The sequence below is a fragment of the Acipenser ruthenus genome, chromosome 5, assembly GCF_902713425.1.
Source record: "Acipenser ruthenus chromosome 5, fAciRut3.2 maternal haplotype, whole genome shotgun sequence".
Lineage (NCBI taxonomy): Eukaryota > Metazoa > Chordata > Actinopteri > Acipenseriformes > Acipenseridae > Acipenser > Acipenser ruthenus.
In genome coordinates this window covers 7,649,928-7,670,871 of record NC_081193.1, presented here as the reverse complement: position 1 = coordinate 7,670,871, position 20,944 = coordinate 7,649,928, and the positions used below count along the sequence as shown (strand labels likewise).

General features: G+C 38.5%; 1 protein-coding gene across 2 annotated transcripts in view; it reads left to right on the top strand.

The window, feature by feature from the left end:
- Positions 1-20,944, top strand: part of LOC117402925 (peroxidasin-like) — a 63,695-nt gene that overhangs the window by 27,610 nt on the left and 15,141 nt on the right. Inside the window, exons 4-16 of one of the 2 annotated variants that reach the window (XM_034921165.2) lie at positions 1,560-1,631; positions 5,155-5,226; positions 5,492-5,563; positions 6,487-6,656; positions 9,163-9,280; positions 9,670-9,839; positions 10,102-10,374; positions 10,801-10,917; positions 12,026-12,184; positions 13,441-13,553; positions 17,128-17,284; positions 17,912-18,020; positions 19,844-20,004. In XM_034921165.2, coding sequence (XP_034777056.2) covers positions 1,560-1,631; positions 5,155-5,226; positions 5,492-5,563; positions 6,487-6,656; positions 9,163-9,280; positions 9,670-9,839; positions 10,102-10,374; positions 10,801-10,917; positions 12,026-12,184; positions 13,441-13,553; positions 17,128-17,284; positions 17,912-18,020; positions 19,844-20,004 — 1,763 coding nt within the window. The remainder of the gene's footprint in view (positions 1-1,559; positions 1,632-5,154; positions 5,227-5,491; positions 5,564-6,486; positions 6,657-9,162; positions 9,281-9,669; positions 9,840-10,101; positions 10,375-10,800; positions 10,918-12,025; positions 12,185-13,440; positions 13,554-17,127; positions 17,285-17,911; positions 18,021-19,843; positions 20,005-20,944) is intronic. The other variant, XM_034004598.3, reaches the window with a different exon arrangement.

Sequence of the window (20,944 nt, the reverse complement as noted above, 5' to 3'; positions counted from 1 at the left end):
TTCACCATTTCTAATAACCATGCGTAAAAAATAATAATAACTAACCATGTGCAAAAAATGCCTGAGATTTCAAATCTCGCGCTTCAATTGATTAGCGCAAGCTGTGCAGTACAGTAGTTGCTCTGTGAATTGACTGAACACAGGTCTCAGAGTCTCTCTGAGTATTACGCTTTCTTATTAAGCTACAATCCTTTTTTTTAAAAAAATACAATAGACAAGGTTAAAATGACATTACATTGGACTTACGCAGCACCCTTTTTCAGACAAACCCTTTACTCTGTATTTCAACATTTAACACTAGAACCGCGGCCGTTCTAGTCACCGCCGCCGGCAGTCACTATAACGGGTACATTTGAAACAACATCAATGTTAAAATGAAAGACAAACTATGGGATGCAACTCAAAAGTGTTATTCAAGCACATCATATCAAACATCTGCAAAGCCGAAACGCCATATTTAAATGAACAATTAAACATAAAATGAGTTATTTTCTAACTTGCCACATATAAAGTACTACTTGAAAAAATGAAAAACTATAATCAAATAAACATTTCAAAAGAAACTAGTGTGTAAATAGGTATATGTAAATACAAAACAGTAAACACAAAAGTCGTTTTTAATTTAAAACGAAAGTGTTTTCTGTTGCGTGTGTGTGTCACTCGGTGCACTACAGAATCCAGGTTGAGCTGCTGCTTTGCGGTTTTCTGGTCGAAGTGTTTCCGCTGAAGCGCTGCGGCTAGCTTCAAGATGAAATCTCTCCTACTGATCTGATATTTCCCCCGGTTCATTCCTTCTACAAAACGAAGGAATTGATGGCTGCCAAGTCCAGCAGAGATAACAGGCTTGTGTATAAAACAGAATATTGTAGGGCATTTTTTTTTTTTTTTTTTTGCGATCCTGCCTTTCACTCGCCAGCAGGGTATTTTAATATATGTATTTAGGAAAAGTCAAGAACGGACAACCGCGTATCTTCACACACGTAATTTAAATTAACGTTTACTTTGTATTTCACCATTTAATAAATGTTAACTGCATTTCTTGGTTCTTTAACCTAACTGTGTGCTGTGACTTTAATTTTAAACATGGCTAATTCTAAACGTAATCTAGCTAATGTAAAAAATATTATAGTAACATTGCTTGTTATTTCGACCCTGTCTTGAGTTTTTGCCTGTTCCTCTGTGCGTGTGTGTGCCTATATATATATATATATATATATATATATATATATATATATATATATATGTTATATTTTGAAATGTCACATTATTCTTTTGTCAGTTTTTCGTTATATGGAAAAATACAAAGCGGTGTGTAATTCAATATGTTAACGTAACATTATTCAGCAGGTTTCATTCGACTTTACAAAGCAAAATGTGTGACTTCTATAGGGTTATGCAAACCCTTTGGCCATAGCTATACATTGCACTCCTAATGTAACTACAGTACGTTAATAAACATCTCAACATTTGCATTCCAAAATAATGCGATTTTGTTTTTTCCCCTGCCCTGTTTGAGCTCCTGTGTGTTTACTAATATGACTGGTTATTTCTTGTTTCAGCTATTTGTACAAGAATGAAATCACATCAATTGACAGGCAAGCATTTAAGGGACTTGTCTCTCTTGAGCAACTGTAAGTGCCTTTTCCTTCTGAGTTCTAAACCTCCTGTTAGCACCGTCATGTTGTGTGTTTGGCTCACCTGTGCTTGAGTTCTGCATGTTGTTTGTGTTGTGTAGACTGTTTTGCTTGCATGTCTTGCATGTCGCGACGTCACAATTCAGTTTGTATCTGTTTTTTTTGTTTGATAAAAAGAGCATGTTCCATAACCCATAAAATGTTGTTATTTAGTGCCTGTAACAGCATGTGAAAACAAATGTAAAAGCAGTTATTTTACATAAACTACACTTAATCATTCCCTGAGTCTAAATGGGATTACATTGCATCAATTTAAATATTTTGTAACATGTTTTATTATTACATTTGAATATAGACTGCAGTATTTTGTCTTATACAATGATTAAGATGTTATTCTTGGAGTCTACGACAATATACCTGAGAATACCATAGTCCTTTTTCAACTATAAAATGAGCTAGTTTTCCTTGTTTGTTGTGCAGCATACAGTAGGTCTTTCGACAGAACAGTACTTGGTCAGTGCTTTTCACTGAAAAATAAGTGTTGTGTGACCCTTTTGCTTAGTTAGTGGGTTAAACTTCGGTGTGGGCACCAGCGATGGGCAGTTAGCTGCTGAACTGGGGTGGAGGTGATCGTCCAGATTCCTGTAAACCCAGAACCAGCAGTCTAAGCATCCGTCATAGATGAGGAGGAGCTACAGAAGAAAGTGTATCCTGTGATCTGGTCATTGTAGGGATTGGCCACTGTGGGTTTTCTAGAGCAGTGCTTCCCAGCCTTTTTCAATGTAGGGTGTTTGAATTCTTCCCACGGACCACTTGCCACACATTTTTTCACATCAGCATTTTGAAGCTAATTTGTATGTGTATGTGTAAGTACATGTAGAAAGTAACGTATTTATATAATGTAATTAACGAACCTCTCCAAAAACGTATAATATGGAAATCGGGATATTCCTATATCTCTGGCAACACTAGCACATTTTTTTTATATTGTTGAAAATGAAAAGTATTAAAACTGTGGATTTAATGGTTCTGTTTGCTTCTTTTAATTTGGTCATTTATGCCGAAAAGGCTGGGACAGCCAGAGTGTGTTTTGTTGTTGTTGTTGTGAACAGTGAACACCAGCAGTAGAATGAGCACGGGTTAGAAAGGGGTGTATTTGTGTGAATGCTAGCTGTAGATTTTTTTTTTTTTAATGCTGGCAAAAAAAGACAAATGTTCCTTCATAATGTGTAAGTAATTTAGTTAGTATTTGTTTCACATTGGAAGCTGTTTCAGTTAATGGTGGCTTTTGAAGGTGATGCTTGGTATTGCATTCTCAGGGTCTTTATGAGCAGTAAGGACATTACTCTTGATTATTTTCTCAAAAGAAATATTTAAAAATAAAATAGTTCATTCCATTATTACCAGTAATAAGGACAAAAAACGGAACTGGCAAATTTAGTTCATGAAATAGTGTCTGCTTATATCCTCTCGTTTCTTGATATTTATAAATGTTGTAAACATATATATTAAAATACATGACAGAATAAATGTTCTAATATAACTAAGTCAAGTACATCAGATTCAGAGTGTTTTCTTAACTGTAAACAAGTCCTTGTGTCATGTTTTGTTTCTCTGTGCTGCTGGAAATGTCTCCGCCCTTTAAAAATTAAATGCCCGTCTCAGTGACGTCACACAAAAAAACAAACAGGCAGGCAGTGAAATTCAATCCCTCCCCTATAAAATGATATGCGTTTACAAGCTGTACTGCAGAGTATGGTGGCCCACCAAGTCGAAGAAATGAAGTGTGTTTTTTTATCGTGTTTACACGATCATGGGCCCAGAAAGACACTTTAGTATGATCGTGTTTGCACGATCACAAGCTGTTTGTTGTGTTGCTTAGAACTGTGTAACCAAATTTTGGGAGTTGTTTGCAGACCACCTGAAATTTACTTACGGCCCAAAAGTGGTCCACGGACCACATGTTGGGAACCACTGTTCTAAACCGTTCCATTGCAGGACCTTGTTTGAAAAGCGTCTTGCAGTGGAATGATATGAAGGAGCCATGGTTGGGTTGAGGTAAAGAGTAAAATCTGTGCTTCTACTGTCTCCCCTGAGGGTTTTGTTTGAAATACCTGTGTGTTAATCGTTTGGCATCATTCACCACACAGTCACTCTTACAATACAGATCCCTGCTAGAAAAACCTGACTTAAGAATAACATAAAACCAAAAACATATGCCTAGCTTCCTGTTTCTCAGATGCTTATTCATTGGATCAGTTTTCCTGCTATAATGTAAATGTTTCTTTAAGTGGGAAACTATCACACTGCTCCTTTTAGGAAAGTGCTCTCCTATGAAATATGCGTAATATTTGAAATCCTGCTGCATCTGAATTGAGTTAGGTTCCAGACATACCAGATAGGCGCCAATGAGTACAATGGCTAGTTTCCACCCCCTCTTTTTTCACTGCTATTAATGGCCTAAGGTTGTATGGGCCAAATATTGCAAATAATTTAGTTTGCCTGTAGCCTCCCTACCACTTTGTCATAATTCTTCCCTCTATTATTATACAACGTCGCATTTTGTCATACTGGTCATTTCATTTTGGTTTTGTTTTGTTTGCTTGTTTGTTTATTTTTTGCTTTGGAAGGATTATAATAGATCTCTGAATATAAATATGTCTGTAAATATTACTGGCTTTGCTGTTTTCCTTTGGTGTTTTTTTTTTTTTCTGTAATCTAGATAAAAACACAAAAGAAATGTCAGTACAGCTTACTGCTTTCACAGGAATGTTTCAGTTTTGAAGGAAAGGGCAGTATGTCTTGGTGTGTCTTGCCAGCATGAGTGATTTCATACAGTGTTTGCTTAGTTTTCACATACTAGGTAGCCGGATAATCCATAAACGCTACAGCCTAAAGTGTAATGCCTACAGCTGTGACATTCCAGTTGATTTTCTCCCTGCTCTCTAAACATTGCATCTTCTGTCTCAACTCGGCAGAGCTGTTGAAGAAGACCTCTCTGACTATCTCTGTGTCAGTCTTTTCTGTTTTCAATCAGTGATTCTCTCTCTCTCTCTCTCTCTCTCTCTCTCTCTCTCTCTCTCTCTCTCTCTCTCTCTCTCTCTCCTCCCCCCCCCCCCAATGTATATATGTGGGAATCCACATTTTTCAATTGGAGTAAAATAATAAATATAATGAGTTGTTTTTATTTTTATTTTTTTGGACCACAAATAAAAAAGTAAAATCAAATTGAATTAAAGAAAGCGGAATAAATGCTACCTGTTGAATGCTATTTGTGTAACGAGAACGCTAGTGTTCGTGTAATGGTCTAAGGAGACAAATGGAAGCCATGACTATACCCTCTTCTGACTTGTTCTGCAGTACAAGGGTAGTAATACCCATTTAACCAATTACAAGACTGTTGTTACAATGTGCTCACATATTTTAAGCAGCTTCACTTGATATACTTTCATTTACAGCCTTTCTTATTTTGTGTTTTTTGGTAGATGCATTTTGCAGTGACAAACTTTTTGTTTTACAGGTACCTCCACTTCAATCAAATAGAAACCTTGGAGCCAGAATCCTTCACTCACCTTCCAAAACTTGAAAGACTGTAAGTCTCTCATCCTTTTGTACTGTGTGATTTATTAAAGGCATGTTTTAAATGAGTTTGTTTCTAGCAATCATGCAAGTTTGTATATACCGGTAAATTAAATGGTTGTGGGTATGGATGGTTTTAAAATCCATTTTTCCCCTTTCGTAATTACATTGTAAGTATGTGTATCAATACATGATACAGTACAGACGTGATATATTGAAAGGGATAGTTTATGACAAAATACAAGAACTAATTGATTATTTTCTCCCCATTTTTACAGATTTTTGCACAACAACAGAATAACACATTTGGGACTGGGGACATTCTCACACTTGCAGTCTATGAAAAGACTGTAAGTAAACCATGTTGTTTTTTTCTGTAGCCCCAGTCCATCACAGTTCATGAGTGCTGCAATGTTTATAAGTTCATTTGTTTGGTTGAGTACAAAGAGCTAACGACATCAGTAAATCTTCCCTTCAAATAATTGCCAGCAGTTTGCAGATCCTACATTTTGAGAGTGCACACATTATGGTCAGTATGTATTGGATAGTTTACTGACGGCTGTTAGTGAACAATATATCATTGCCAAGCCTGCACTTCCGGTAACTCTGGAATGCAGCTGAAAATACAAGGGTTCTATTTGGAAGTGTGAGGTCTAGTAAAAGGAAACAACTATTGACACATCCTCCTGTAATATTCACTACAGTGGAGATGTATCCTTTTTATGTAATTTTTCTTCTAGGGTTCACAGAAAGATCTACATTTCTTTATCGAGAAACATCTCCCGAGGTTTCATTCTGTAGAACCTCTGTTTTCACTCAATAAAGAGACAAGAGACAATAAAAAAAAGTGGATCTGAAACATTAAATTGTTGGTAATTATAATAAACTCTATTTCACATTACAAGGTTTTAGTTTCTTCTCCCTGCAACTTTGGCTGTGGCAGTTAAAGGATTTCTCATACAATGCTTGCGAGTTGGATCAAGACATGGAGGGCTATCCAAACTTTTTTAGGCCAAGAGGTTCTGAAGGATGTTGACGTGCTTGTTTTCTGTGTCTTAAAACCTTTTCTGTATCGGCACTATATGTAGAAAATACTGTCTTGTCTTTCTCAAGAACTGTGTGTCTGAGCTACACGGTGTGACCCCTCGTTTAAAAAACTGACTTACTGCAGCCATTTAGCAATGCATTGGTTGTGTTCATAATCATCCATGTGGTTATGTGGCTGTTTTGATTTTTTTTTTTTTTTTGGTTGTTGCTTTTTCTGTTCTGCCAGCCGTTTAGATTCCAATGCCTTGAACTGCGACTGCACACTCCTTTGGCTGGCGGCCCTGCTGAAGCAGTATGCAGAATCTGGAAACGCACAGGCAGCTGCTACCTGCGAGTATCCCAGGAGTCTGCAGGGCCGGTCTGTCGCCACCCTGACCGCTGAAGAGCTTAACTGTGGTGAGTTCTGCATCTTCAATATTAAAAGCAAAGACTGGTACTCTGTTGTTCCACTCATGCACTAGAATACCATTTCTTTTTTTTTTCTTTTTTTTTTAAGCTCAGAGGGTAATTTTATAAAAGATTTGATTGTATTTTGTCTTGCAAGTTCTATGCATAAAGGTGCAGGATCACTTTAGGACAACAGGGAGTATCTTGTAAATGGGAAATAGTGGAGGCATCTATGTACATATGTCACACATTTTAAGCAGTATCTTGAGAACCAATCATCCAGTTGAGATGAACTTGGTATCAGCATTCCTTAACTTCAGCTTTAGAGGATATTAGGTGGTCATTCTGCTGACCTAGGTTGGCAAGGCCGGTATTTTATTATTTTATTTTATGGAAAAAGAGTAGGACGAAGTTCAAATTTAAGCATCGCTAAAACATGAATTAAGAGGGACAAAACCCATCAATACATGGGCTGTCTAACTAACCATTGGAAGATTAATGCTGCAAGCTGCAGAAACTGAGGAATTTTAAGCACATTATTTCCCACAAAAAGTACTGCAGATTTTTTGGGCTGCTTTTATCTTTTAAAATTTTCTTGTGTTAGGTTGAGAGTTTCAAAGGGAAAGTATGAAACTCCTTTGCAAGAATGTGTCTGTTTTGGGAAGCAGCTGCAACAGTCTGTTATATAGCCATATTTATACATGTTTTGCTTAAGGGCTGAGATTTCTGGAGTCAGGAATTCATTCCAGTGAGAGCCAGTCCTCCAGTTCTTAGCTGGAATGATGGCGTTGGATCTGGTGTAGCAGATTTATTTGATTTTCTTCCTCTTGTTTGAAATACCTGGAAAACTATTGTGGCAGCAATCAAGGTCTCCTTGTAATGATTCTTGCACTGAGATATGTAACTTTGCTTACCTGACTTCATCCATTTCTCAAGGAAGTGATGTTCATTGGCTAATGCTTGTGCACACGGTTCAGCAAACCAAAGCAAATGCTGCATATCTGACAGGTCATACTTGGTCTTGGGCCTAGATGTAGGATTTTTTAATTGTGGATGGCAGTTGGCCCTGTCATAAAACTCAAGTTTCCACATCATAAGCCTCTAAAAGTATGTGCATGAAGTGGCTGGGATGCAGGCTAAGCAATAGTTAAAAGTGGATCTGATCTCCAGAGGGAGTACATGGGTCTGCTTTAAAAGTGTCTCATCAAGACAGACACAGGGATAAAACCACATCATTACTTTATTATACATCCAAATACAGTAATAATGTGTCTCTACAGTAGTGAGATAGCAATAAATAGAGGCTGTCTTGTCTGATTGTCCACCTGACTGCCTGTCTGTATGTCTTGCTTACATTTGTTGAGTCTATCAGAATGAGGGTACTGTATATGGATGCATCCTATGTCAGTGTATATATATATATATATATATATATATATATATATATATATATATATATATATATATATATATATAGACATTACATTATATCAGACATTACAGTTAATGTTTCATGATCTATTTGCCATGATACTGGTTGTGCTTATTTTGCATTTACAGATGGGTGATGAATGTCACTCATAGGCTTGTTTCATAAACCCAGATGCTTTTTTTGCTTGGCTGACAGGGCCTCACATAAATTTTTAGTTTGTGCAAAATAGTTTGATCAGAAAATGAGAACACTTCTTTATTATTGTTGAGGCATACCTGCATTCTGACTCTCTTCCCAAATGTGAAGCAGCACCTGCGTCTTTAGGAAGAGATCTCTGTTCAGCAGCTGGGCTGCGTGCTCCTCCTGATCTGCTCTGTGTACGTCTTGCTGTCAAACACTTGTTTTTAAAGAGGGAGTCAGGAGCAGCTGTGTTGATCCTCTGGGTTTTTTTTTTCCCCCTCTGTTTGTTTTTTATAATTATCCCACACACCAGACCTAGCTCTTCTTTCACTTGCTGTTTTAGAAACTGTCACGCAAATTCTGGCAAGGTGATACATCGTTGCAAGCCAGAACACGTTGTGATACATGTTTGTGATTTTCTATCATTTATGTCATTTCTGAGATTGATATTTGCCGTTTTAAGTACATGTCAAGCAGTGTCTGTTCGGATATTTGTCCCAGCACAGCTTTTATATGCTTTCTTCTGAGACCCTGCATCAGATGATTGCATTTCCTTCATGGCATTCATGACATTCATGACAGCCTGTAAATGTTCCTTTTTATCTGGTAGAGATGGCTATCTTTGTTGCTTTTTCTTGTGGTATGACTCCTTGTAGTTACAAATGCATATAATCGTCTATTTACAACATTTCCAGGAGAGGTTTGGCATGGGTTCTAAAGTTAGTTGTGACCAAGGATCTAAATATGTATTCACAGGACCAACATAAAAAGGCTGCAGTAGAAATGACAAGTATTCCTTTATTAAATATAAAAATGAAATACTGTACAGTATTGTTCTACAGTACGCTTTTAATCACATGTAGGTATATTTGTGTGTGTTGTTTTTTTTTATCTGTTATCCAGAGATCCCAAGAATCACATTTGAACCCCAGGATGTGGATGTTACTTCTGGAAACACAGTTTATTTCACCTGCAGAGCAGAAGGCAACCCCAAACCAGAAATCATCTGGCTACGGAATAAGTAAGGCTTTTATTTAAACAAATAAGGCCATTGTTTTAGATTTGGTTGTTTTTATGTGGCTGAAATGAAATGCACAGCATTCCAAAATTTCGTCTTTTCTGGTGGATTTTAAAACAACTTTAAATGTGCAGTAACTTCCCAGCTGCATTTAACTGAACATCAGAAAAACATGAGCGACCCTCATCATTTCCTTGCCTTGTAGGTAGCTTCCTGATTAGTACAACTAATGCTTTGACTGGAACTTTTTGTGTTTATTTGGATATGTAGTTTATAGCATCAGTAAGGCATGCATTATTGAGTGTCTGAAATGCTGTAATAAATCGCTCGTCTTGTCAGGTTTTGCCAACCTAAACTTGCAAACACTCTCTATAATATCTATCTTTTCTTAGCAATGAATTGGACATGAGGGATGACTCTCGATTAAACTTGCTAGAAGATGGCACCTTAATGATCCAGGATACCCGTGAGACTGACCAAGGAGTTTACCAGTGCATGGCAAAAAACGTTGCGGGAGAAGTGATGACTTCTCAAGTCACCCTTCGGTACTTTGGTGCACCATGTGAGTCAACCTGCTGTCTCCTGAACATTCATCAGTTAATAGATTTTAATATATATAGCACCGGTACATAGACAGTTATTTCGAGGCCACCAGCAATATATAACTAACACAAGTGGGGAAAATGTTAGCAATAAGGAACTAAGCATGTGTTCTTTAGTGGTCTAGTCAGAATTTAGAACAGAATTGTTTCATAGTTTATCATGGAGATTAGATTATGACACTACTACAATGTATTTATTAATGTATGGATTTATTTTTGCAGCAAGGCCCAGTTTTGTAATCCAGCCTCAGAACACTGAGGTGCTGGTTGGAGAGAGCGTCACCCTGGAGTGCAGTGCCACAGGGCAGCCTCATCCACGGATCTCCTGGACCAAAGGAGACCGCACTCCTTTACCTAGCGATTCCCGCATTGCCATTACCTCCTCTGGGGGGCTCTTCATACAGAATATCAATCAGGCCGACGGGGGACAGTACACATGCTTCGCAAGCAACAATGTCGATACGATCCACGCAACAGCATACATCATAGTACAAGGTAAAGGAAAATACATTTGAAATGGAGGGTTGCATTATTTTGTAGCATTTGTTTAATATATTGATCCATGTTGGATAAATCTTCTCACCTATAAGAAAAATGTCAATATACAATCCCAAACTTTTTGGCAACTCTCTTCCATATCAGACCCTCTTGCATCCGTTCGGATGATTTGAGACCTCATGGTAATCCGGGGGAAACACTGGTAATATTACCATTCTTAGTTTGCTTCATAAACCTTAACTTTTAAGGGAAGTCCCTCCCTAGCCTGTCTAATGTGAGGCATCTGATGCATTTATTGATGATTCTGAGCTCTTATCAGGGGAAACAGGAAAAATGATAAGCCTGGTGTTTCTTTTTCTGTTAAATGATTCACTTTTATTTAATGCTCATCTGGTTTTACTCTCCTATTGTATGTAATCACAGCCACGCCTCAGTTTACAGTCATCCCAGAGGATCAGGTGGTGGTGGAGGGGCACACTGTGGACTTGACCTGCGAGGCACAAGGCTATCCACGTCCTGAAATAGCTTGGACCAGAGGAGGTAAGGAAGCACATTTTGTATTCCCACATTCTTTCTACACGCCTCTGTCTTGAAACACACAGTGAGTCACCAGCTGTTTTAAAGATGGCACTAGTTGGAGCAGCTGCAGTAAAAGCCTGTTCTTCCATCTACACCATACATTTAAGAGCAGGTGTGGAATTGTGGGCTTCTTTTTACTCTGGAAAACCAAGATATGCAAAAACATACTGCATTCTCAGCATGTGTTTGGGTGTTTTTATCTGCATGAGCGAAAGATAAATAGAAAGGCGAATGCTATGCTAGCCAAGATGGCAGTGGATCAATATTGAATGGGAATTATTTCTACATCATTACAACTTTAATTATAACAATATTAAATAAAAAATCTAGCGGGTTAACGTTCAGGTTGTTTCTTTCACATCATGTATGAGCTGCAGTACGTTAATAATTAAGCTTCATTTGTCACAATTACCTTTTCTTCCTGTTATTTAGTGACAAAGTGATGAATATAAAAACTGCAAGATTGTGGATCTCAATAATGAACAATAATGCTGGTGACTTGGCATATTCAGCCACCATTGTTTATTCTGCACGCAATGATATACATAGCTACAGAAGTGTTTACATTAAAATGCAGCTCATTAATTTTAGCGGCTTGTTTAACACACAAAATACTGTTCTCATCCACAAATAGTAAGATTGTTGATGCACCATAACATTAAGTCAAAATTGTTAATAATATATGTCGTTTTTTTTTTATATATACTATAAAATTCCTACTGTGCTGCATTGAAAAAATATATTGATAAGAAACATCTGCTACAAATCAAGGATTACTGTATATCACTGTAGCTGTTCCATTCTGAGTAACAGGCTATCGTTCCATAAAAAAAATAAAAAATAAAAAAAAGCAGTTCGACACATTTTAGGCCTGCTTTTCAGTCACATATGTGAACGTGCAAAGGCACCTTAAACCACAAATGTGAATGGGGTTGCAGAACTGAACATGCGGCGGCTGTGAACAGGGTCTATCTCGCCGATACCAGGACCCGCTGTCACATACCACTGTCTCTAGTGGCTCATCTTGAGAGTGAAACCTAAAGAAATTGTGGGCAACTGTTTCCTTTAGGAAGTCCACTGCCTACTGACAGAAGACGTGTGGTTCTGTCGACGGGAACGCTGCGAATCGCCAGGGTCGCCCCTCATGACCAAGGCCAGTATGAATGTCAAGCCATCAACATCGTGGGCTCTGTAAGAACTGCAGTGCAGCTCACTGTACAACACAGAGGTATTCCTTCACTTATTCATATTTCAAATGCTGCTCAGCTTTCTGCATTGTCGTGTTTGTACTGTTAAGAATGCTGAGGAGATGAGAATGAGATCACTCCAGAAATGTTGTTTTTGTTCTGCCTTGCATCAATATTTTTTGTTTTTAAGTATTATATGGAGTTGATGATCCTGAAGTTGGGATATAATTTTGAACAGTTTTATCTGAGCTTATAACCTTGAGAGGGTTAAGTAACTGAGTGGCTCTGAGCGAGAATATTTCCGCTCACTCGGCTCACCGATTTTAAATCTGCTCTGCTGCTCAGCGTAAATGAGCATGCCATTAAGTGGGCATCTTTTCCAAAAAGCTACTGATGCTTCAAGTAATAACAGTTACTGTAATTGTCTTAAGGTCATGATCTAGTTTTTATTACCTTTTCTTCCCCTACTAAACGACAGAGTTTATTAGTAAGTGTTGTGTATTTGTACCATGATGAAAGCCCTAACATAAAAAGGGGCTCTGCCAAAAATATACGTTATTTTGTAAACAAAGACTAAAAGCACAGCTGATGATAAGACTTAGGGGTTGATGTAAAGTTCAAACTGTACAATTTGACTGTGAGAGATGAGAAATCCAGATTTGTGCTGTTAAAAAGCTGTAAAAGAGTGGGCGAATTGATTCAGATGAAAACCTAGAATACATAAAAGAATGGCTGCTTAAAGAACTAATGACAGACTTCTAGATCACTCCTCTATTGCAATGGAAGACCAACAAAAGCAACCCTGTAATTGAAAACAGCCCAGGAAACCAACGAGTGCTGTAATTCAGCACTGACCAGATGTTGTGCGCGTCCTAATGGATGTGGAGATGCTTTTAAAGCACCAGAAGACAAAAACAGTTGTTGGAAATGGAAGGCTTATCCAAGTTTGTATTGAATTATACAGAGTTGTAAGCAAAGATATAGTGTTGTCATTGAAGGGATGGGTGTGTGATACTGAAATATCTGCAGTAAAATATTTGCCTAAGGGGCTACAAGCACACACAAAATTACAATGACCCAGGGTCGTCTTAGCTGGTATAATTAGCCTATTCTTTTTTCTGGTTCTCAGTCTTATACAAGCTTAGGACGTAACAAGTGTCCTAATTAAGTTAAGGGGTAGGGGTTTATGAGTGTAATAACATTTAGCTTAAATATTTTGCAACATCAGCTTAATTATTGAATATCAAGCCTAAAAAGAATTAACGCAATTTTTATCATATGTTTTTTAAATCGTCAGTAACGCCTGTTTTCACAAATGCTCCAAGGGACTTGACGGTGGAATCTGGCAGTGATGTACAGATTCCCTGTAGTGCTCAGGGAGAGCCTGAGCCAGTGATCACATGGAACAAGGTTAGAAGTAGTTCATAGACTGGGAGTTTGTTCTTGCTCTGAATGTTGTTTTTAATAATGAAGTGCTTTTGCTACAGTGTCCGACATCCGTTTTTCATGGTACACTAAAAGATTTTTTTTAGAATTCTATGCCAGTAGTTCAGCTGCCACTGTCGGCTCATTTTTACTGCTACAGCTTTCCAAAGTATTACATTGTAGTGTTGATAGAACAACATGAATACCAAATACAACTGATTTATTTAACTGCGTTATTAAACACACATAATATCACTATAGTTTATATCACGCCCGCTTATTATCATCAAATTGAAATGTCACAACCACAATATAATGAGTCAATGGAAACAAGCTCCTGATATTATCACTTTGGTTAATATCACACTCTGCTTAATATCTCGGAAATGGAACAGTCATACAATTGATTTCCACCCCTCTTAATATCCTTTCAAAATGCCTGCATTCACTGTCCTGTATTTAGTCACATTCTGTATACACTGTTCTTGACAGCCTTGTGGTCACATGATCACCCAGTTTGACTTGTGGAGATCAGAAATGTATGTTCAGTGTTTTTTTGACCATTGCATGAAGTCTGAAATAACTGCTCTATCTGAGAAAGGAGAGAGCAAAAAAACAAGCAACATGTTCTTAAGATTTCTTGTGACTTCACTAACACCTCTGAGTGTAACGTGCTGCTTTCTTGTGACTTCACTAACACCTCAGTGTAACGTGCTGCTTTCTTGTGATTTCACTAACACGTCCGAGTGTAACGTGCTGCTTTCTTGTGACTTCACTAACACCTCTTGAGTGTAACGTGCTGCTTTCTTGTGACTTCACTAACACCTCTTGAGTGTAACGTGCTGCTTTCTTGTGACTTCACTAACACCTCTTGAGTGTAACGTGCTGCTTTCTTGTGACTTCACTAACACCTCTGAGTGTAACGTGCTGCTTTCTTGTGACTTCACTAACACCTCTGAGTGTAACGTGTTGCTTTCTTGTGACTTCACTAACACCTCAGTGTAATGTGCTGGTTTCTTGTGACTTCACTAACACCTCAGTGTAACGTGCTGCTTTCTTGTGATTTCACTAACACGTCCGAGTGTAACGTGCTGCTTTCTTGTGACTTCACTAACACCTCTGAGTGTAACGTGCTGCTTTCTTGTGACTTCACTAACACCTCTTGAGTGTAATGTGCTGGTTTCTTGTGACTTCACTAACACCTCTGAGTGTAATGTGCTGCTTTCTTGTGACTTCACTAACACCTCTTGAGTGTAACGTGCTGCTTTCTTGTGATTTCACTAACACGTCCGAGTGTAACGTGCTGCTTTCTTGTGACTTCACTAACACCTCTGAGTGTAACGTGCTGCTTTCTTGTGACTTCACTAACACCTCTTGAGTGTAATGTGCTGGTTTCTTGTGACTTCACTAACACCTCTGAGTGTAATGTGCTGCTTTCTTGTGACTTCACTAACACCTCTTGAGTGTAACGTGCTGCTTTCTTGTGATTTCACTAACACCTCTTGAGTGTAACGTGCTGGTTTCTTGTGACTTCACTAACACGTCCGAGTGTAACGTGCTGCTTTCTTGTGACTTCACTAACACCTCTGAGTGTAACGTGCTGCTTTCTTGTGACTTCACTAACACCTCTGAGTGTAACGTGCTGCTTTCTTGTGACTTCACTAACACCTCTTGAGTGTAATGTGCTGGTTTCTTGTGACTTCACTAACACCTCTGAGTGTAATGTGCTGCTTTCTTGTGACTTCACTAACACCTCAGTGTAACGTGCTGCTTTCTTGTGATTTCACTAACACGTCCGAGTGTAACGTGCTGCTTTCTTGTGACTTCACTAACACCTCTGAGTGTAACGTGCTGCTTTCTTGTGACTTCACTAACACCTCTTGAGTGTAACGTGCTGCTTTCTTGTGATTTCACTAACACCTCTTGAGTGTAACGTGCTGGTTTCTTGTGACTTCACTAACACGTCCGAGTGTAACGTGCTGCTTTCTTGTGACTTCACTAACACCTCTGAGTGTAACGTGCTGCTTTCTTGTGACTTCACTAACACCTCTGAGTGTAACGTGCTGCTTTCTTGTGACTTCACTAACACCTCTTGAGTGTAATGTGCTGGTTTCTTGTGACTTCACTAACACCTCTGAGTGTAATGTGCTGCTTTCTTGTGACTTCACTAACACCTCAGTGTAACGTGCTGCTTTCTTGTGATTTCACTAACACGTCCGAGTGTAACGTGCTGCTTTCTTGTGACTTCACTAACACCTCTGAGTGTAACGTGCTGCTTTCTTGTGACTTCACTAACACCTCTTGAGTGTAACGTGCTGCTTTCTTGTGATTTCACTAACACCTCTTGAGTGTAACGTGCTGGTTTCTTGTGACTTCACTAACACGTCCGAGTGTAACGTGCTGCTTTCTTGTGACTTCACTAACACCTCTGAGTGTAACGTGCTGCTTTCTTGTGACTTCACTAACACCTCTGAGTGTAACGTGCTGGTTTCTTGTGACTTCACTAACACGTCCGAGTGTAACGTGCTGCTTTCTTGTGACTTCACTAACACCTCTGAGTGTAACGTGCTGCTTTCTTGTGACTTCACTAACACCTCAGTGTAACGTGTTGCTTTCTTGTGACTTCACTAACACCTCTGAGTGTAACGTGCTGCTTTCTTGTGACTTCACTAACACCTCTTGAGTGTAACATGCTGCTTTCTTGTGACTTCACTAACACCTCTTGAGTGTAACGTGCTGGTTTCTTGTGACTTCACTAACACGTCCGAGTGTAACGTGCTGCTTTCTTGTGACTTCACTAACACCTCTGAGTGTAACGTGCTGCTTTCTTGTGACTTCACTAACACCTCTGAGTGTAATGTGCTGCTTTCTTGTGACTTCACTAACACCTCTGAGTGTAATGTGCTGCTTTCTTGTGACTTCACTAACACCTCTGAGTGTAACGTGCTGCTTTCTTGTGACTTCACTAACACCTCTGAGTGTAATGTGCTGCTTTCTTGTGACTTCACTAACACGTCCGAGTGTAACGTGCTGCTTTCTTGTGACTTCACTAACACCTCTGAGTGTAATGTGCTGCTTTCTTGTGACTTCACTAACACCTCTGAGTGTAACGTGCTGCTTTCTTGTGACTTCACTAACACCTCAGTGTAACGTGCTGCTTTCTTGTGACTTCACTAACACCTCTGAGTGTAATGTGCTGCTTTCTTGTGACTTCACTAACACCTCTGAGTGTAATGTGCTGCTTTCTTGTGACTTCACTAACACCTCTTGAGTGTAATGTGCTGCTTTCTTGTGACTTCACTAACACCTCTGAGTGTAACGTGTTGCTTTCTTGTGACTTCACTACACCTCTGAGTGTAACGTGCTGCTTTCTTGTGACTTCACTAACACCTCTTGAGTGTAATGTGCTGCTTTCTTGTGACTTCACTAACACCTCTTGAGTGTAATGTGCTGCTTTCTTGTGACTTCACTAACACCTCTTGAGTGTAACGTGCTGGTTTCTTGTGACTTCACTAACACGTCTGAGTGTAACATGCTGGTTTCTTGTTCATGTTCTCAGGATGGTGTTCAGGTAACAGAAAGTGGAAAGTTTCACGTCAGTCCAGAGGGTTTCCTGGCTATTCGAGATGTGGGACCTGCAGATCAAGGGCGATATGAATGTGTTGCCAGGAACACCATCGGGTACTCCTCTGTTAGCATGGTTCTGACGGTTCAGGGTAAGCTGCCTGCACTCAGAAAATTACACAGGTGCAAGGGAAGTCCTAGGAGTCGTTCACTTCAAATCTAGGTTATAAACTATTTTGGGTTCTCAGAGAGATTGAACATGATGTTAGTTTAGGTTATTGGTTAAATTCACAGCAGCACCTAACTTGGCCCAGAGGAATATGTAAGTGTGAACTCTGTAGGTGTTATTTGTCCACAAAATTTAGGAAACATATCATTGTTTCCATTTTGACCCCCCATCTTACACAAATTGACTAACAGTTTTCCAAGGATGCTTTTATCCAGCCATTAACCATCTTCCATATGGACATGGTAGAATTCTTCCACCATATTCATTGCTCTTCAAACAAATCTCTGCCAGTTGTGGTTTGGAGTCAGCTAAAGGCATATATATATATATATATATATATATATATATATATATATATATATATATAATGAGAGGGGAAATGCTTTTCCATTGCATTCAAGTATACCCCAGCATGGATTTGGAAGTACATTTCTTGTGAAGGAAACAGAAGCTGTTAACCTAGGTGTGGTGAAACAGAATGCACAATGCTTATGTCATTTTAAGCCATGTCATTGAAACTATTGTTTGTGTTTTTATTCCCCTTTCAAAGTTCGTGAAATCAGTCGAAATGGAGATCCATTTGTTGCAATCTCGATCAAAGAAGCAATTGACACTGTTGATCGTGCTATCGACTCAACTCGGAGAAATCTGTTTGACAGGTATGATCAACTTCCTGCCTTTTGTGGCATGGGTAGCAATACACGAAATTGCCATACTGAAATGTGTCTGTTACTTACTTTTTTTTAAACTTTTCTAATCACTTCTGGTATTCTTGAAATTGGAAAATTATCCAATATTTAAAACCTTACTTGGGTTTAATTGCTAACATCGATTACCTGCAAAGATAAGTAACTGGTGCCAATATTGCCTACTAGGATAAATGTAGTTCACAATGTGAACCATAAAAAACCGATCACTGTTGGAAATGAGGGTGGTTCATCCCTTAAAGGATGATTTATTGAGTATGTACCAGTGCACATTTACACATATACATGTTTTTCTCAGTAGTAATTGTTTTGTTTGTTAGACAGATTCTTGGACCTAATTTAAGATGCATTTATTACTGAACAACTGGAAAGAACCCTGTGAATCATAAGCAAAAAATGTATCCAAAAAAGTTCAGAATAGTGGCTGTGTATATGTGTGTGTGTGTGTGTGTGTGTGTGTGTGTGTGTGTGTGTGTGTGTATATATATATATATATATATATATATATATATATATATATATATTGTCCCCAGCAGTGTATTTTTAACTTCGGAAACAGTTTTGAATAATGTTTGGAAAATCGTATTGAAATTATCATAAATAGCATTTTACCCTAAAAGAATAAAACAATTATGGTCTAGGTCAAAGCAGGATCAGCGATAACAAAGAATACATGCATGACTTGTGCATACTGTCTGTTAGAGGTTTCAGTGCTAGGCAGTGTCTGGATTAAATTGCTGCTTTCAGGTAACTTATTCTTTTTATCTTTGCAGATTTTAAAGTTAGTATGCATTAGATCTAGCCTGGCAAAACACACTGATAACCTGCTACAATCCTCCTAGATAGACAGCAGTCCTCATGGCTGTTCTCAGTACAGCGAGCAGCAGAGTTTTGCTTTGTGGGAGTCTCCCGCAGTCACTGAATACTTTCTCTTTCCTCATTTTATTTTCAGGCCTGTTTCTTTGTAGATTGCAGTGTCCCGCAATCATGTTTAACTTCCCACTCAAATTCAATTCCTTGAAGACTTGTTTTAATAACATCATGTTAGCTATGTGCTCTCCAAATTGCAGACCTTGACAGGGTGTTTTATACAAATGATATTTTACAGGAAACAACAATGGAGTTCAATGTTCTACGTGTTTTCCTTACACCCTGCACTATGTAAAACTAATTGTATGGGGCATTTAAGAGTCCTGCTTTAAAAAACGTAATGCAAGGTGAATCTAAAACTTTGTATACTTCTATAAAAAATAAAGATTGGGAGTAAGGCAGAAAAAGGCAAAAGCAGAGAGTTTCATGACAAGGGAAAGTTTTGCTAGATAGATTTGTAGACTTTAGTTATCAAATTGCCCATTGATGTAGAGAATGAGAAACCCACTGAACAATGACTACCATATTTGGAAAACAAATTATGCCGGAAAGGATAGAAATTGGAAAATTTAACTACAGGATGACAAAATGTAGTGAGTAAACAGGTTTGTTTACCGTGGCAGTTGTCTGGCCATCAATGAGGGAAGTAGAGTAGACTTGGAGAAACTCCAGCTGGCAACATGCTCCATTGGATAGCTACCGTGTTTGGAATAGGTGTTCTGAACACTGAATAGAGATGTGCAATGTGGGTGTGGTATTCCACTTTGCTGCAAGGTTATGATGGGACACAGAATTCCAGTAAGATGAAGATATGTTTGGAGGGGGGGGGGGAGTATTCTGATGGAAAATGTTTCAGTGTAATTCGTGTATTGCACGTTTCAAAAGTGCTTGCTCTTCCTTTTCAGTAATAATCCTCGGACACCAAGTGATCTGCTTGCCTTGTTCCGGTACCCGAGGGATCCCAATACTTTTGAGCAGGCAAGGGCTGGGGAAATCTTTGAGCGAGCTTTACAGCTCATTCAAGAGCATGTAAACCAAGGTCTTACGGTTGACACCAATGGAACGGGTGAGCACTCGCGTGGTTTGCATGTATAAACTTTGATTAAGTCAAAATGTTATGGTGATTTGAGACGTCATATTGAAAAATATATATAATTAGGGCTGTCACTCGATTCAAATATTTGATCGGTTAATTTGTGGGCATTAGTTGATTAAATCGGCAGATTAATCGGTGCACGTTTTAAAATAAAGGTAACAGTCTTGAAGCGGGTCCTGCACAGTAATACGTTTAAAAAAAAAAAATACTAGACATTAATATAATATAAGTAGAACACAGACGTTACATTGTGCACTTACATTAATGCATTGGAGTGTTTCATTCTTTGTATCCGAAGAAACTGACGGCATCTAATCCAAACTTGCTTCCGATCAGTCACTGCTGATTTTAAACCCAGTCAGTGTTTTTTTAGTAGATGTAAACCCTAACTCTAAGAGAAACTTGTAAAATGTAATGCATACAGAATTAGTGTTCCAGCAAAACAACTGCGACCAAAATAGTAATTGTCATTACCTCTAATCCGTCTTGCTGAAAAATCAGAGGGGAGAGCTTTTTTAAACATTACTGACATTGTTGAGCCCAGATAAGTCCAGTTTGAGAGGAGTTAGAGTGCGAGTCCCTTATGACAGGGTTTCCCAATCCTGGTCCTGGGAACCTGTTGTGTCTCCTGGTTTTCATTTCAACTTAATTACTTAACTGAACCCTTAATTGAACGATTCATCTTAATTAGACCTTTTTACTTGTTTTCAGCTTTTAAACAGTTGGAGATTTCAAGTTAACAAAACAATTTTATAACTTGAAATCAACAACTTTGTAGGAGCTGAGAATAATTAAAAAAGGTCAAATTAAGCACATTTATTAGTTCAATATTAAGGGTTTAATGAGGAAATTGAGAAAGTTGGAATGAAAACCAGAAGACACAGGGGGTCTGTGGGACCAGGATTGAGGA